At 57.4% G+C, this 16,933-nt stretch overlaps 1 protein-coding gene across 3 annotated transcripts in view; it reads right to left on the bottom strand.

Annotated features, from left to right (window-relative positions):
- Window positions 1-1,387: 1,387 nt before the first annotated feature.
- Window positions 1,388-16,933, bottom strand: part of IFT122 (intraflagellar transport 122) — a 63,366-nt gene continuing 47,820 nt past the window's right edge. For all 3 annotated transcript variants that reach the window (XM_045289856.1, XM_045289855.1, XM_045289853.1), the window contains 11 exons: window positions 14,976-15,147; window positions 13,567-13,669; window positions 11,425-11,565; window positions 10,344-10,438; window positions 7,292-7,392; window positions 5,426-5,591; window positions 4,339-4,450; window positions 3,798-3,926; window positions 2,640-2,719; window positions 2,176-2,340; window positions 1,388-1,798 (listed from right to left, as the gene is read on the bottom strand). In XM_045289856.1, coding sequence (XP_045145791.1) covers window positions 1,709-1,798; window positions 2,176-2,340; window positions 2,640-2,719; window positions 3,798-3,926; window positions 4,339-4,450; window positions 5,426-5,591; window positions 7,292-7,392; window positions 10,344-10,438; window positions 11,425-11,565; window positions 13,567-13,669; window positions 14,976-15,147 — 1,354 coding nt within the window. In that variant the 3' untranslated portion in view covers window positions 1,388-1,708. The remainder of the gene's footprint in view (window positions 1,799-2,175; window positions 2,341-2,639; window positions 2,720-3,797; window positions 3,927-4,338; window positions 4,451-5,425; window positions 5,592-7,291; window positions 7,393-10,343; window positions 10,439-11,424; window positions 11,566-13,566; window positions 13,670-14,975; window positions 15,148-16,933) is intronic.

Here is a 16,933-nt window from a genome sequence, read left to right as displayed (position 1 = left end):
GTGAGGGTGGCGGTGAGAGGCCGGCTGGCCAACCTTGGGGGTCCACTGATTAGGTAGCCTGTAGAAAGGGCTCAGGAGGGGCTGTGGTGGTTTGGGGGATGGAGGCCCAATGGGCTCCCTCCCCTTCTGGTACCCTAGGGCTGGGTGCCAATACAGCGCCTCTGAGCCTCTGGCTGGGCCCCTGCCCTGGACCATCTGATCTGTCATTGTGATTGACGCCTGCTGGGTGGCTGGGCTGTTTTTCTCCTCTCCCCTTTTTCCCAGCCATATGCAAATAATTTCAGTGCAGGCAACGTGCTAATGGAAACCCTAACACATTAATAAATGTTTAGCACGATAGAGGGCATGCATGAGAGTAAGTAATTAGACACTCCACGGAGGAGTTCTGTTGGCACAACTGTCTGGCTCCCTCTATTTTCCTCCATCATCTCCAGAGAGATGCCGAGGAGGGTGGGGAGGGGTTGGCCAGGCTGGGGCCGGGGTCCTGGGTTTGCTCCAAGGCGGGTCCTTTCCACTGGGGGCAGTGGGGGTGAGGGTGGACCTCTGTCTATAGGCCTCAGGGGCTTCAACCCTCCAGTGGCGCCTGTTCTCACTGCCCACTTGACACATGTGGATGCCAGCGTCTCTTTTCCAGGGGTGTCGTCTGCCCTGCCCCCTCTGCCTGCTCTCGGGGCACTGAGAAAGCAGTGTCACTACCTGGGCAGCTGAAGTGGTAGCTAAAGAGCAGGGGCCAAGGGATGGACACGTCATGGCCTGGCCACTCAGGGCCTCGGGAGCCCCAGGGCCTGGTGCGGTTCCCCCACCCTCCGGATTGGCTGTCAGATGCAAACCGAACCCTCATGGCCAGCGTGAGAAAAGAGACAAGGTGTGAACCCAGCTTGACACAGGAAAGGGCCCTAAAAAGGTGCTTCATCTCCCTTCCCCCTTTCCCCACCTCCACCCCCCTCCTCCCCAGTCACCACCCACCCCTCGAACTGCTGCATCTCAGGGAGAGAGAGGCTAGCAGTCTGCAACTTCAAATAGAATTGTCTGCTTATGGAGCTGGAGGAAAGGGAACATCTCAGGGTCAGGCCTCCCTGCCACCCACCTTCTCGGGCCTCACCCCAACCCACAGAGAGCCACCACCCTCACCACCCTTCCTTTCAACAGCTGCCATCTTTGGAACCAGGTATCTGATTTCCTTGTCAAGATGGATCCCTGTGAAACCAAAATAAACACACACACAAAATAACCACGCCCCTGCCCCTTCCACATTGCCATTTCGATTAGATTACATTTTAAGAGCACACAAATATAATGCTCCTCTTGGATCAAATTAGAAACAGGTGCACTTTTGCATAAGGAAATTAAGTTGCAGACAATATGAAGATTTGCTAAAATGCAGACATTGATGAAAATAAGTAGCCCTTTTATTTGTAATTATTGAGGCAATCTGTTCGCAAAGTGTACATGTTAATGGTCTGACAGATCTGTGGACTCCAGCAGGCTGCCGCCAACAACCCAAGCCGCCATTTGGAAAGTAACAGATTTTTTTCCCCTTAGAAAATATATGTACAATCTCTCCCCATCTCCTAGTGCTATTTACAAGGCACGAACTGCCATAAATAGGGATTTGCAGTGGCACAGGCCCCTCCCTGACGAGCAAACTTCATCTGGCCCAAGACACGTTCGCGTGTTAACCCTCTCCTCTGGGGCTGTGGCGGCTGCATCAGAGGCTGGGGTCGTCCATGCGCCGCCGGCAGTAGGGGCAGCAGGTGTGCTGCAGCACCAGCAGCTCGTAGTCCTCCGAGTGGAACATCTAAGGTGAGACCACAGGCCCTGAGCTCAGAGGCACTGTTTAGCGGGGGAGGTGGGGGAGGCGGCAGGTCTGCAGGGTCCAAGGATGAGAAGGGTGGGTCTGAGATCCCTCCCCTCAGGCTGAAACCCAAAGCACCAGCACCCCATTTGTGCTCTCTTTCAGACACTGGGCAACCTTCCACTGTGACCCTGCAGGGCAGGCCCAGGGGAAGGCAGGGGAGGGTGCAGAGAGGCCAAGGGCACGCAGGGCTAGGCCTGGACACTGAGCAATAACCCCGAGTGCCTGTCTCGGGCTTGGTCTCCCCAGGGGATGCTCAGGAAACAAGAGGAACAGAAGGCACAGTCTCCGGGCTGGCCAGGAACGGCAGGGGCTCCTACCTGGAAGCAGGAGGGGCACATGGTGATAGAAGCATCAGGCAGGAGCGAGCGGAAGTACTGCCACTTCAGGGGCTGTGGCCAGCGCTTGATGAGGATGTCCCGGCGGCTCATGGACCGCAGCACTGACCGGCTCACCACCACCGGCACAAACTCCGAGCCTCCTTGCTGTAGGCCACGGGGAGGGAGGGCAGTGTGCTTGCAGGGACCACCACCCCACAACCTTGAGGGGGGCCGGGAGGACCCCCTGTAGAGGACCCCACACCCCGTCCCTAGCAGCTCTGACAGGGACAAGCTGGACACTGCCTCCCTGCGATGTTCTCCAGGGCCTGGCTGGGTCTCTGGGGCACACAGACACACCTCTGTTCTCTCGGTCTTTGGCCGGCCCACCCATTCTCTGAGCCCCATGCAGAGATGGGCCTGCACCTGCCTGCTTCCCACAGGTCCGGGGCCCGGCACCCACTCACCTCGAAGCTCAGCTTTGCGGGGAATGGGTCATCGTCCCCCATGGGGTCCACGGTCTCGTCAAGCCTCAGAGTCTGAGAATCTGCAGGGTCTGGTCAAGGATGGCACCGGAGGCCCAGGCTGAAAACAGGCTCACCCTCCACCCAGGGTGCGAAGACCTCCTTCTACCCCGTGTGCCCCTTGACACCCAAAGATGGGAAGGGTAGGAGGGCCGTGGAGCCAGCTTCTAGGTAGGTATAGGGGCACAGCCTGATAAGACTAGGGGTAGGGAGTAGTTACTGCTGGCCCACGTCTGCCTCCCACGGACACACACACACACACACACACACACACACACGCTTCCTGTTGCTGGCTGGACAAGGTGTCATGAGAGTAGGGGCTGCTGCCCACCGCTGGGAGAAGAAATGAGGGCCTAGCAGGAAGCCATGGCCAGAGGCACTGTGAGGACCCTGAGGCCCTATTTCACAGAGTATTAATGGATGAGTTCTCCTTCGAGGCCAGAAGGAAGGGACTGGGGACCCAGCTGAGGATGCCCGGGTCAACTTCTTTAACAAACAGCTCTCTAGCTTTTCCCTTCAGTGAGCAACAGGGTGGGTGGCCCCACCCTGACCTGAATCACAGGTCCCTGGTGAAGTACATGCATCCCAGGTTGAGGAACGCTGGCCCAGGAACTTCTACCAGGAGCACAGGTGCCAGCACCAGCCAGGTCACCATCTACCTACCCTCCATTAGGCCCAGGCTGCCCCAAGGCAAGTGTCCTCCTCTGGGCTGTGTGATGGGCCACCCACAGAGAGCAGCGCTGGGAGGAGGAGGCCACCTACTGGTGCAGAGGGAGCACCAGGGCCCATCTTGGCTGCCATCCTGCCCATGCCCAGCCAGAGTCATGCTTTCTGCCGCTGACACAGAACTCAGCCTGCCTGGGAATGTTGGGCTGCCACCATGGACATCAATCCCAGGATGCCACTTACTGTAGCCTTTTCAGAGCCTCACTGAACAAGACAGAGGGAAAGGCCAGGTGGCACTCCTCAGAGTCCCCTCCTAGCATCTCTGGCCTGGCCGGCCCTCTGTCAATTTCTGGCCCCTACCCCTGCTCCCATGAGGTCCCTCTCCAATTCCTGCCCCTCCCCTGCGGCCCTCCCGACAGCTGGCACAGAGGATCCTGTTGCTCACGACCTCCTGCCACTTGCCCTCCCGCCTGTTGTGTCGTGGTGCTTCCAGGTCGATGAGGGCGACAGCTTCCTCGTCGGTGATCCCGTCCTCCAGGTAGAACTCGACCAGGTGCAGAACCTCTGCAGGTAGTCATGGGAGGGAGGCGAGGGGCTGGAGCGCTTCTCCTAGAGCAGCACAGGCCGGGTGGGCCCACACCCCACTCCCGTCACCCGGCCCTCCCTGCTACGGGTGTGGAGGACTCATGCTCGAAGTTCAGCCCTTCCTCTTTGCCGCTGCAGCTGGCCGGGCTCCCCTGAGGGAGAAGAGGCCTCTACCCAGCTACTGGAAGGTGCTTCTCAGCTCCTGTCAGGCGTCTGAAGCTGGGCATAGAGCCTGCTGCCTGGCTGCGTACCCCAGGCCTGGTCCTCAGGCAGGCCCTCACCAGCTCTGGGAAGTGGGCATGCAACGTGGGCAGCACCAAGCGCTGGCTCTGGGCACCCTGGCAGTAATGGGTCAGCAGCATGGGTGCCACTGCCCCACCAGCAGGCTCACCGTAGGACGAGGCGGAGAAGATGAAGGGCTGGCGGCAGTTGATGCAGACGTTGCCCAGGTTGTTGAGCAGTGGATTGTTGGTGGAGCAGCGGTAGCACAAGGGCACCAGATCCTGCAGAGACACATGGCCGCCCGCTGCCTAAGGCACACACCTCGTCCTGGGCCCCTCCTTGCCCTACACTCGGCTATAGGCGTCTGGCTGCCATTGGAAAGGCCCCTTGAGGGAGAAGGGAGGGGCCTGTACTGGGGTGAAGCTTGAGGAGGGGCTGCAGACCTGAGGGTCCTTGCCCCAGACATTTCCTTCCTAGGGAGGGGCCAGCAAGACTCCTCTCCTGACAGGAAGTGATAAGAACCACTGCCGCCACTGACCAATCACTTACTTTAGACCACACTGCAGGCACTGCGCCAAGCACATTCCCTCTGCTGTCTCTCAACCACCAGTGTGAGGGACAGCAGCTCTGGGTCCCCACTTGATAGCCAGGGAAACTGAGGCTCAGAAAGTCTGAGACATAGCTAGGAAAGAGCAGAGCTGGAACGAAAGCCCAGATCCGTCTGGCACCAAGCACTGCTCTGAGCTCGGGTGGGGAGTAACACAGACGGTTGCTGGCCGATGGGAGGGAAGGGCTGGGGCCTGGGCTGCAGCTGTTGTCCTCGGGCAGACTTGCTGGAGAGCAGTACCTGGGAAAGGGGGTGCGGCAAGGCAGAGCAGGGGCTCTGGGCTCAGGGTCAGCCTGGTGTGGTGGTACACAGGGTTTGGGCTGCAATGGCACACAGCGCCCACCTAAGGGGAGGACGAGGCAGGGCCCACCCAGGGTCTCAGAGGCACTGGGGGCTGTGACCAGAGAAAAGGCGGTGGCAACGGCAGAGCCAGCCAGCGATAGGCAGGTCAGAGAGTCACACAGGGGTGAGAACATGGCAGGCTACCTTCCAAATGTAGCCACAGCCAGACCAGAAGCCATCAGGGGCTCTGTGCAGGCACTTGTGGTGCATACACACACCCCATACACCCACCCACACCACACCCACAGCAAACACACAAACACACACAGAACTGAGGAAGCATCCCCCAACATGACTGCGTGCTCACCTCGCTGTCCTGGAAGGGCTTGGAGCGGATGGTGAGGCTTCCCAGCTCGATGGGCTTCTGGAACTTGGAGGGGATATGCAGGCCCTGCAGCTGGTCGTAGGCGTGCCGGGCTAGCTTGTAGGCGCCCAGGGCCTTGCTCTGCTTGGCCAGGGTGAGGAGCGTTTTGCTGAGTCCGGGTTAAGGACAGCAGAGGCCGAGCTGGGCCAGGAGGCCTGGCAGGAACCCGAGGAGCGAGAGGTGCACTTGCACTGCTGGGGAGTTCCAAGAAGACTGCTCGGGTGTCCTGGCCAGGGTTTCCCCAGAGACAAACAAGGCGACATTCCCTGAGGAGTGTAACCCCATTGAAGACCTTGGCATTCAAGGTCATAATTACCCTCCATTTCCTGTTTTCTCCAGCCCTCCCCAACCTGTGAGGAAGGGCCCTCATGGTCCTGGGTCCCGTCTCCAGTCATCGGCATCCCCCACATGGTCACTGGTCCCCACATGGTTTACCCTGGGCCCTCACCAGCCAAAATGGCTCTCACCCTCGGTCCCTCGGCTGCCGGGTGTGGTCTGAAGCAGATGTCTCAGGGTCAGCACAGAGGCCTGGGAGCATGGGCCCTTCTCTCCCCCTGCACCTCATCAAGGACTCCCTTGGTGGTCTCAGAGCCCCTCTGGCACCTGCCCTCTGAGCGACCTAACACTGACAACCCGGGTGCCCTGCTCTCTGGGCCTTTCTGGTTCTTGTCTGCACCTCCGCCCTCCCCGGCCAGCTGACTGCTCCACTTTCCCCATCAGCTTCTAATCCGAGGCCCAGCCACTGCCTCTCGCCCCTCTTTTCTGGTGCTGCTGCCCACCTCCCCAAAGATGGGGTCCAAGCCAGGCCCCAGGCAGCAGGGAGCAGAGACAGGAAGAACTCTAAGCCCACGCGGTGAGCACACTGGCTGAGAGGGCTGGGTGCAGGCTCAGGCCAGCGGGCTCAGCAGTGACCACCGCATCAGCACATGATGGACCGGCGGTGGTGAGGCTTCCTTAATTTGAGAGTTTCCCTTGAGGCCTGAACCATGTGCTGGACTCTTCAGAGCCGCTCCTTCTCACCAGGGCGCACCTCGGGCCCTCACTTGGGGTGTATGTGTGTGGGTTGGGGGGGCAGGGTTGGAAAGAGAAGGGGCCCAGGTCCACCGTGAGGGCCCTTCCTGGCAGAGAGGCTGGAGAAAACTGGAAATGGAGGGTAATTATGACCTTGAGTGCAGCAGCCTGTCGGAAGAAGCTCCTAGAATTTTTGAGACTATAAGTCTGTACGGGAGCTGACTGCCTGCCTCCTCTTTCTCCCACAGAGGAGCTGGTGGTTTGAACAGCTCAACCCACTGCACCACCAGGGCTGCTTCAAGACCTTTAAAGAACATGGTTATTTCCTGTTCCTGTCTACCAACACCAGCCCTTCAAGGCCCCTTCTCTGCCTACAGTCCTTCAGTGGCTCTCACTGCCCCGCCAGGCGTGGCTTCAGTGCTCCCTACACCATGGCCCGCCTCTGGTCTCCTGCTGGTGGCCTCAGCCCCCAGGATGGCCATCCTCACCAGGGCCCCAGCCTTGACCTCATCCCATCCCAGGCCACAGCCCACTGGTCTGTCACTAGGCCCCTACAAGACAGCAGCCTTGTCTCCCAGTGCCGGGCGGGCTGGGGCACACATGTACAAGCCCTCCTCACCCTGGGGGAATGCCCAAGGCCTGGAGCTCCCAAACGTTGCGCCATACCCTTATCTGTGGGCTCCAAAGAGGAGAACTGCTGGGCCCAGTCGGGAGAGCCCTGCAGGCTAACTTCTTGTGACTGGCTGCTCAACCTCCTGGCTGCCAGGTCTGCAACGGAGGGTTGGGGAGAAAGGATACAATTTGGAGATCCCCAAAGGGGTGTCCTTGGTCAGGCTGTGCAGCAGGAACCTGGAGATGTTGAAAAGGGTTTCTGGGAGATGGAAGCTGAACGGCTCCTCCTACAGGAAGAGAAAAGCCAATGGGAGCCAGTTCCCCAGGAGAGCCACTGCCGAGCCAGGCCAAGGCGTAGACACCACCGTCTCTAGGAGAGCACAGCCACAATGCATCCCTGGCGGGCCTCCAAGGAAAAGCAGGCCCAATCCCAGATGTGCCACCTGTCCTCGCCATCCTGACATGACAAGGGCACCAAGGCTCCCAGCCATGATCGGTCAGCCGCCTGCCTAGCAAAAACAGGGCAGAGCTGGAAGGTCCAGGAACTGCTTCCTCTTAAGCTGCGCAGGCTCCAGAGTGGGTGAGGACCCCACAGCCCTCAGGCCTGCTGAGCTGCCACTCTGAGCACCTTCTATCCCTGAGGCCCAGGCCTGACGCAGTGGGCTGGAGGGGGTTCCCATCAGCAGGCAGTGATGAAAGGTGACAGACTTCCTTTCCAAGTCTCTGCTTAAAAGGAGCACTGCTGTCCAATAGTGCCTTCGAGACAGTGCGGAGGACAGTGTGGCAGCCCTTCGCTGATAATAGAGGACAGAGCCCAAGGCTGATATTGAGCCATACTCACCACTGAGCTACCAGCCTGTGCCTCAAGGTGGTCTCCATTTTGGGGGCGGACCCTTCTGGCTCCAGCTCAGAGCTCTGGCATGTTCTCTTCAGTTCCCACCTACATCTCTGTCATCTCCACCAGCTCCAGGGGCCCAAGACACCCTGAGCCTGCCTTCTGCACTAGGTGAGAGCTAGGATGCTGCCCGCCTCTGGCTACTGGGCTAGGAGTGGAATCTAAGGCAATGTCCTGGAGAGACCCCAGATGACCCAGATCAGCATCTCCTGTTTGGGAAGACTGACACTCACCCCTCGGCCATATCCCAGGCAGAATTGTTCCACTGGGCCCCCAAACCAGCCCCTGGGAAGCCCTCACACACGGTGCACTGCAGGGAGCCCTTCCTCGTCACCTGCCTCATTCTTTTCTTTTTTTTAATCGTTTTATTGGGGGTTCATACAACTCTTATTATAATCCATACATACATCAATTGTGTAAAGCACATTTGTACATTCGTTGCCCTCATAGTTCTCAAAACATTTGCTCTCCACTTAAGCCCTTGACATCAGCTCCTCATTTTTCCCCCTCTCCCCACTCCCTCATACGCCCTTGATAATTTATAAATTATTATTATTTTGTCATATCTTACACTGTCCAACATCTCCCTTTACCCACTTTTCTTCTGTCTGTCCCCCAGGGAGGAGGTTATACCTGCCTCGTTCGTACTGCCCTCTGCCCCTCCTTTTGGCTGGGGTCACCACCTACAGGAAGGCTTCCCATGGAGGGCGGTGGGCACTAAACCTTTTCCTGTGGCTGCTTGCTTACTGGGCTCTGCCCCAGAGGAGGTGCTCCTTGGGAGCAGGGACAATGTCCTCAGTCATACAGCAGACATTTGTTGAATGAAGAATGACTCCACAAAGAAGCCTCAGCAGACTGGACGCGCCAGAGCCCTGGCCGCATGCCTGCCCTTGGGCAGCCTAGAGCAGGGCCCGGAGAGGAGATGGTCGGTCCAGGAGTGGACGATGGAGAGCCAGGAGAGGAAGCTGGGCTCCAATGTGGCTTAAGCAAACTGAGGGGCCCTGGGGGTGGGGTTGGGGGTGTCTCATCTCAAGAGACAGAAGACTGTGAGAAGATGAGGCCCTTGTGCCTACCAAGCCCGGTGCAGACAGAGACTGACAAGAGGCAGAGCCTGTCAGAGAAGCTTCCAGGTTTCCTAGGAAGCAAAGGATGCAGAGCGTGCTCATGAGACGAAATGGTCCTGTATGGAAGGCAGGCCCTTTGAGCGGTTCACTTCCTGTCTCTGCCCTCCGCTTCCTTCTTTATAAACTCTTTTTATCACTCTGCCCGGTGGCAGTGAAGTGCAGGGGCAGGATGCGAGTCAAAGAGCTAGAGGGGCAGTGAGCAGAGCAGTGACACACACCAAGGGCCAGGCTCGCTCCCCCGTGGTCTCCTTGTACTAGCTCACTTCATCGTCCCAACCACTCATTACATGTTCCTATCATGGTCACTGCTCTACAAAGGAGACTGAGACACAGATGCCTGACGGCCAGCCCTAGGTCCCACAGTGGGGATGGGCTGAGAGCCAGTGGTCTGCTGCTCCTGGGGTGGGGGATTGGAGGGGGGCCAAGTGCCAGTTCTGTGACTTTATTAGCTGTGGGATCTCACTGCCTACTACCTCTAATCTCTAAAACAGGCAGCATGGTTACCAGGATGAAATGACTTGATATAATTCAGTCCATACTACACTGGCTGGTATACACTAAGAGATTCCTGAACAAGGTTGGCTACTGTTGGTACAGTGCACTCTCCTAACTGAAAGATGGGCAGCTTGAGCCCATGCAGAGGCAGCATGGAAGAAAGGCCTGGCAGTCACTAGACGGCTGCTACCTCCCTTGCGGCAGCTCAGCACAGGGCCTCGCACTCTGAGGACACTGCTTCGACACGTTCTCTGTTGAGAGAAGGCACAGGCTGAAGAGGTTGCTCGCATCCTGTCCCTGCACCTCACTGCCACTGGGAAGAGGGATTTAAAAAGAAGGAAGCAGAAAGTAGAGACAGGAAGTGAACTGATCAAAGACACACAAATCAGTGGCAGGGCCAGGAGGGAAGCCGGGCCTTCACTCTCGAGGAGAGGACCCCACAGAGCTCCTACCCACTCCCAGGATGAGAGAGAAGCCAGCCTTTTGTCTGGCTAATCTAGAGTCTGACCAAGTCTTTGGCACCTGAACCAAGCAACCAGAAGGGCTCATGTCAGGCCTGGACTGCTAACCCAGGAACCATAGCCCACCACTTACGAACGAACAAACGAACGAACAAAGCTGCTGACTTTTCCTCCGCAGAGGGATAAGGATTCCCAGCAGCCCCTCATGACCCAAAAGGGCTGCTGCTGTGAAATGTGCCCGTGCCCTGCGGGAGCCCCCTTACCGTGTACCGGTGGACAGCGTGGTAGCCGTGATATAGCTTGGCCAAGTGCTGGAAGTGGTGGAATTTGCCAAGCATCACATCCTTCTGGACAGGATCTGTTGTGGGCAGTGGGCGGGGAGTGAAGGTAGGAGGTGAGAGGTGTCAAACCAAGGCTGTGACAGCCACCTGGCCATGGAAGGAGTGGGGAGGGCACCGCTGCCAGTATCTGTCCTTCCAAACCCTGAGCCAACACCATGGGACAGAGCAAAGGGGGTGGTGGTAGGAGAGGTGCTGACTGAGCAGCCCCAGTGGGTGTGTGCCCAGGAGCAGTTTGAGGATGCTGCTCTTAAGACTCCCAGATCTGGTGTCCTCTGGACATCCATGGGAGGTGGTCACCAGCATCCACGGCTGCCAGGAGAATTGGTGGGGATGGGGACAGGCAGTGTCAACCTGATATCTGCCAGCTTATCCTTGGGCAAATCAGTTCTCAGATGGCTGCCATGGCTCCGTGCCCACTGCAACGCTGTGGCTGAGGTAGAGCAGGACACCCCCCCCCCCCCCCCCCAGTACAGACAGATGCAGAGGCTCGGAGCCACCTAGCTGCCTCACTTCCAATGTTTTTCCCACTCGAGTCTGATGGCCCTGATTCAGTGCCGAACGTCTCCCTCTCACCCCTCTGCTTCCAGACTCCCTCAAGGCATCATGGGAAGTCTTCTAGGGGTACAAAACACCCAACTGAAACAATTTTCCGGCTTGGGATGAGTGACAGTCTGGGGTGTTATTGAACACGATCTCCCTTTTGTCTCCTCATGTCACTGTTCATTTTTCACTGGTGTAGACCAGCCCCAGCTCTGGCTCCCCAGGTAACAGGGGAAAGACATACTTTGGGTGACCTGGGGGCTGGCTATAGACCATCTTCAGTGCGTATGGGCAAACTGAGGAAAGATGATATGTCAGATTGGACTGCTTTGAGGCAGGGTTATGGACAATGCACCCAATAAACAAGCCCAGGGCTTTAATTAAAATGTCCCAGTTCTTCTGATGTTTATCTTAGTGCCAGAGCGGGACTGAGAAACGAGCGGCCTGGAGGCTGTTTACTTACCTTGGGCTATATCAAGGCACTGCATGGACAGCATCCAGTAATAATAGGCCGCGTCGTTAAATCTGCTCTCGGCCACTGCGTTGTGTGTGAGCTGCTCCAGCACCCGGACGGCCTCCCCCTGCCGACCGGCCTTGTGGAACGCTGCAAGGGCACAAGAGCACACCCTCGGGGAGTCAGTGAGGAAGCAGGAGGGGGCTCTGGGGACCATGCAGGGCTGCTTGGGAAGTGGGACACTCCCCGAGCATCTGTGGCGTGGTTGCTGGGATGCTGCCTCTCAGGCAGAGAGCTATAAATAACCAAGCCTACATCCTGGAAAAGTGCAGCAGGTTGGACTCTTTTGCTGGGAAAAGGCAACTGCCTTTGGAAAAAGGAACAACGTGAAAGACCATCCTTGACTGGCCAGGACTTCCCGACCTATAAGGCCAATGCCAGGGCAGAGCCTGGGGCTGTGTCCTGAGCTAGGTTCAGCCCTGCGCCCCACCCCAGCGCAAGTCTCTGCAACTGCCAAGCACCGCTAATGAGGCCTGACACTCGCAGCAGGCCTGGCGTCACACTGACCTCACTGGATCGTCACCACAGGCTTCTGAAGAACTGTGCACAGGCTCCGAGATACTATCCCTCCCCCTCATGGCAAATGCAACGGGCATTAGCAGGTGAAGGGCAAGTGGCAGACCCAGCTCAACTACTTGGGCTGCCTTCAACAGAGTGGTTTTCAAAGGAAACCTCTCAAGAGCCGGCTCTGTTCTCACAAGCAAACATTCGTGAAAACTAGCACACACACACACACACACACACACACACAATCTCTCAGTCCCTCATATAGTGCAGCTAACTGAGTACCTAGTCCGTGGCCAGACCCCAGGACCTGGGGGGCTGCCAGAGCTGTACTTCCAGCTGTGACAGGTGCCCACATGTGACGCCTGCGTGATCCGAATCAGCTTCTAAAGAAGGAAAAGGTCTTGCCTTTGTTCCATTCTCATCTCCCATCTCCTGTCTGAGTACCAAGTTACTATGACGATGGATTCTTGGAAGGGCAGACGCTGACAGATGGATAGGTTGATGTGTTTTGCCCAAACATGCAGATCCTTCAGCAACTGGGTGCTCTGGAAATGCTGAAGCAGAGAGAACACGCTGTCCTTCAAAGGGGGCTTTCAGTGGAGGAGCTCCAAGTGAGAGACATTTGTTCTGCAATGTGTCCGGAGGTGGCAACTGTGACCATATAGAAGTGTCAATGAGATGCTATGGAATATGACACACCCAGCTTCGGCAGGAACGCTTCCCCTTCAGAGTCAGAAGAGCGGGCTTCCTAAGCAGACAGACCCTGGCTGGTCCTGGCTGTGCGGCTGCGTCACTTGACATGGCATGTTTGGCTTCTGACCTCTGCGGACTGCTGGGCGGACTCAAGGTCATGCAGGTTAAGTGCCCAGCCAGTGTCTGACACCAGGAAGGCAGCCTGAGTTTACAGTGATTATTACCAATTGTCACCCTCACCTGCAGCCCGTATTACCAATGGAAGCGACGAGGCGCAGCGCCCACACAGGGAATCTGAGCCAGAAACGAGCTGGCCTGACTCACCGAAAAGGGCAGGCAGGCCAGAGCTCTGGCAGGCCCTGGTGGGAGGACTCTCACTTGCCCTCACAACCAAACCAAAACCAAACTCACTGACATTGAGTTGATTCCAAGTCACAGTGACCCTGCAGGGCAGGGTGAGACTGGCCCCCAGGGGTTTCTCAGACTGTGACTCTACAGCACTGAAAAGCTTTGCCTGGTGGTTTCAAACTGCTGACCTTGTGGTTAGCAGCCCAGAGTGTAACCACAGTGCTACCAAGGCTCCCTCCCCAAAGTGCCACTTCCTAGCTGTGGGACTTCAAGCCAAGCCCTTTTCCTTAGAGCTCCCAAGCCCAGTGCCCTGTCTTCACGATGGGAATAACAAGGACAGAGCCTACAGCGCAGGGCTGCCTGGGGGCTACATGAGGAGGGGTCAGGAAGCAGAGAGGAGATAGGTCCTTCCAAGTTGGCCTTGTGCGGCTGGTGGGGGTGGGCCCACACCTGTCTGATGAAGACCACCGCACAGGGGAGGGCGGGACCGCCCCTGGAACCTGAGCCTCAGTGGGACCCCGTCCTTCTGCCGCTGTGGCCTACCTTTCTGCGCTTCCTCAAATTGATCGTTCTCTGCCAGCCACTGCGCATAGGGCACATAGATGTCGTCCTTAAGCTCAGGATGCTTCTCACCCAAAGCAAAGGCCTGGCGGGAGAAGTGAGGGCACTCTTAATACAGCATCCCACAGCCCCCGCGAGGACAGCGCCGCACTTGGCAGCATCCATGCCGAATGTCCTATTTTTGCCAGACTGTCAACTCAAGAGCGGGATAGTCCTCTCACCACCACCACCACCACCACCACCCCTCCACCCCCCACCCAACCACCTCCACAAACGCAAAAACAAATCAGCTCTTGGAAAACAAAAGGCAATTAACAGCAATATGCAAGCGACTGGATTCAATAACAACACAGTCTGTTTCTGGACCACAGAAGCGGCGCAGAATCGGAAACATTTTATTTTGAGGGTTTGCGTGGGCCCCTGTAGCGCTGCAAACAGATTTCTTTTAAGTGCAGGCGACACCTAAGGAGACAGAGCTGACATTACCGTCAGCATCACTGCGTATCAGCCGCCACAGATGACGGTGCACTTGACGGGGTGTGGGACACGTCCACGGCTTGACCCCACCCCTCAGCCATCTGCCGGCTTTGCCTCAGTTTACAGAAACAGGACCCGGAGAAGCACAAAGGAGCCTGGGGAGAAGCGCTGCGTGGCAAGAGGGGGAAAGTCTGCCTGCCGTGCAGCCAGGACTAAGCAGTTCCCAGTGCTTTCATTTATGCGCCTTGAAAACCTCCTCCTGATAAATTTATCCCTCTGTCACTGGCCCCATCTTTTTTCACCAGTGACCTTGTCACCTCACTAAATGGAGCCATTCAGGGGGCATGGACGAGTCAGATCACTCTTACCCAAGGGTCTCGCTGGTGTCTCAGTAAGACTGATTGTGGTGGGGGCAGGGTCCCTCAACTAGGATCGATTGCTCCCCAGAGAGCAAGGCCACCAGTGTGCTGGAGGATGCCAGCCAGGCCAGAGTGGTGGTGGCACACTGGCTGTTCCTGCCATCTTTTCAGCTGGCATGGTGGAGGGAACCAAGGAGCTGATCCCTGAAAAGGCTCTGGCAGCCCTGATCCTGGAAAGCACTTGAAAGGAAATGTCACCAGGCAGGTTTTAAATGTCACACATGTCACACAGCTGCATCTCCATGTCAGAGATGTGTGAGCCTGTGGGTCTGGTCAGAGGCAGCCCAGACCCACTGCTATGCCCAGAACCTGGCACAGAGCGGGCAGCAGTGAAGATTTTCCAAATGAACACATGAAGGACAAATGGCTGCCGGGACCAGAGAACCATACTGTGCCCCAGAGAACCAGCAGAACACCTTCCCTCCCTCCAAATTCAAAGACCCCTTGCATGCTCCTACCCGTGTCCCTGGTCCATGCAGAGCACACTGCCCTCACCTCATCCCAGTGCTGCGTCTCCACGTGCAGCTGGGCCAAGGCCTTTAGGTCACCGATCTTCAGGTAGGTCTCTGCTGCATAACCAGGGCTCTCCAGCTTCTGGAAGTAGTGCGCACACATGAGCAGGGGCTCCCGCTCAGCCTTGTCCAGCTTGCGGGCAATGTCGATTAACCTGGAGAGGCAGAGGGGAGCCTGAGGGCAAGAAGCGGGGCGGGCATGGGGGCGCCTCTAGCGCAGGTGGTATCTGACCCACTTTGTTGTGCCCAGTGCTGAACAGAGTGCATGGTCCTTGGGAAGGTGCTTGATGGGTGGAATACCTGCTCCAGAAACCCAGCCTGAAATGATGGGGGGTGCCTGCTCCAGGATACCATGTCCCCCATGTCACATGCTCTTCCCAGGGGGCTCTCTCCGGCCAGCCAGGTGCAGACGACCAAGCACCCTACTTCTTTCCCCGGGGGTTCAGACGAATTGTGCTTGTCCCTTCTGGAGATAGGTTGGGCCTGGGTTGAAGCAGCTCTCCAGAGACATAGGTTCTCCCAACCTACTCTTTTTAGAGGGATGGGAGGGGCAGCCCCCAGACCAGATTCTGGGTCAAGAGTTAGGCAAGCTGTCGATCTGTACTTGTAAAATCACTCCAAGCAAGGAAAGGTCACATTTTTAGGGAAAGAGGTAGACCCTTAACCCCCACCTTCAAACAGAATATCCCTGCACCATTCAGAATGTCACATCTGTGACAGCCAGACTTGGAAAGGAACAGAAGAGGCTCAACGTATCCCCTCTCTCTTGAAAAAGTAATCTTGTGAAGTCTCACTATAAATGAAAGTGACATAGGGAGACGGAGCAGAGGGCGTTGGATCTCCCAGGCCCTCCCCTGTATCCTTCCTCCTGCAAGAAGAACCATCTCGGGGCAAATCTGTCTCTCTTCCAGGAGCATTGCTCTTGAACAAGGTAAGGATGGAGGAGTAGCTGGAGGCACAGTGGCTTACCCATTGGGCTGCTTGCTGCAAGGTCAGCAGTTTGAAACCACCAGCCCCTCTGAGGTAGAACCCTGAGGTTCCGTTAAGAGTCTTGGACACGCACAGGGCCGACAGGGTGGCTGTGGGGGGCATGGACTCCACGGCAGTGAGGATGGATGGGAGTCACCCTTCTCTGTGTTCTCCAGACCCACCTGTGCCATTCCTAACCACAGACCTCAGCGCTGCTGACAACTCTGGGGGGCAGACTGGCCGATCCCGGGAGCCCGGCACTCCTTCACCAGCCGCAGCCACTCACGCACATGCTCACACCAAAGCCACTTTCCTTGAGGGTCAGAGCAGAAGCCCTTCACCCTAAGGATCCCAACACGGGGCGGGGCTCTCCACGTGGCCACCCCAGCCAGGTCCTCTCCCTCTCCCTGTGCTCTGGGTGAGTGTCCTTTCCAACCCCTCAGGCTCGGCATCCACAGTCACCCTTCATCTCCCCACTGACCAGACCCCACCTTCCCTAGGGCTCCAGCTCTGCTGGGCCCCTCGTCCCTTCAGCTGGGACAGTGCCCTGGTCTCCACTCTGGCTGTCTCTCTGTCTCCGGCCTCCGTGCCTGTTTCCTCTCCTGTCCATGTGGGTTCTAACACAACCCTGACTAGGGCCTCCCTCGGGCCCACCCATGGTCTCACCTCCTCAGAAGGGCACTCTCAGCCCTCACCCACTGCCTCATTCACTTCAGCCCCTGCAGACTCTCCCCTTAGACAGCTCTTCCAGCTTCTGCTTCCTTCCCCTTCCTTTCGAAATGCAAGGCCCACCATGGAAAGACTACTTCCCCGTGAGACGCTACCCTTGAGAAGGCTGCCTGCCCCGATGACTCGCACTGCCTCCCTCCTGTGAGTGTTCCCCATGGACACCATGGCAGGCGTTGGGACCAGCAGTGTCAGAGCGTGAAGCTCAGTTCTGCTACTTCCCAGATGCTGGCCCTCTTCCCTTGC

Source organism: Echinops telfairi, unplaced genomic scaffold (assembly GCF_000313985.2).
Source record: "Echinops telfairi isolate 266 unplaced genomic scaffold, ASM31398v2 ScPeMD7_31;HRSCAF=116, whole genome shotgun sequence".
Classification (NCBI taxonomy): domain Eukaryota; kingdom Metazoa; phylum Chordata; class Mammalia; order Afrosoricida; family Tenrecidae; genus Echinops; species Echinops telfairi.
The sequence above is the reverse complement of the archived record's forward strand: the minus strand, read 5'-3'. Positions and strand labels throughout refer to the sequence as shown.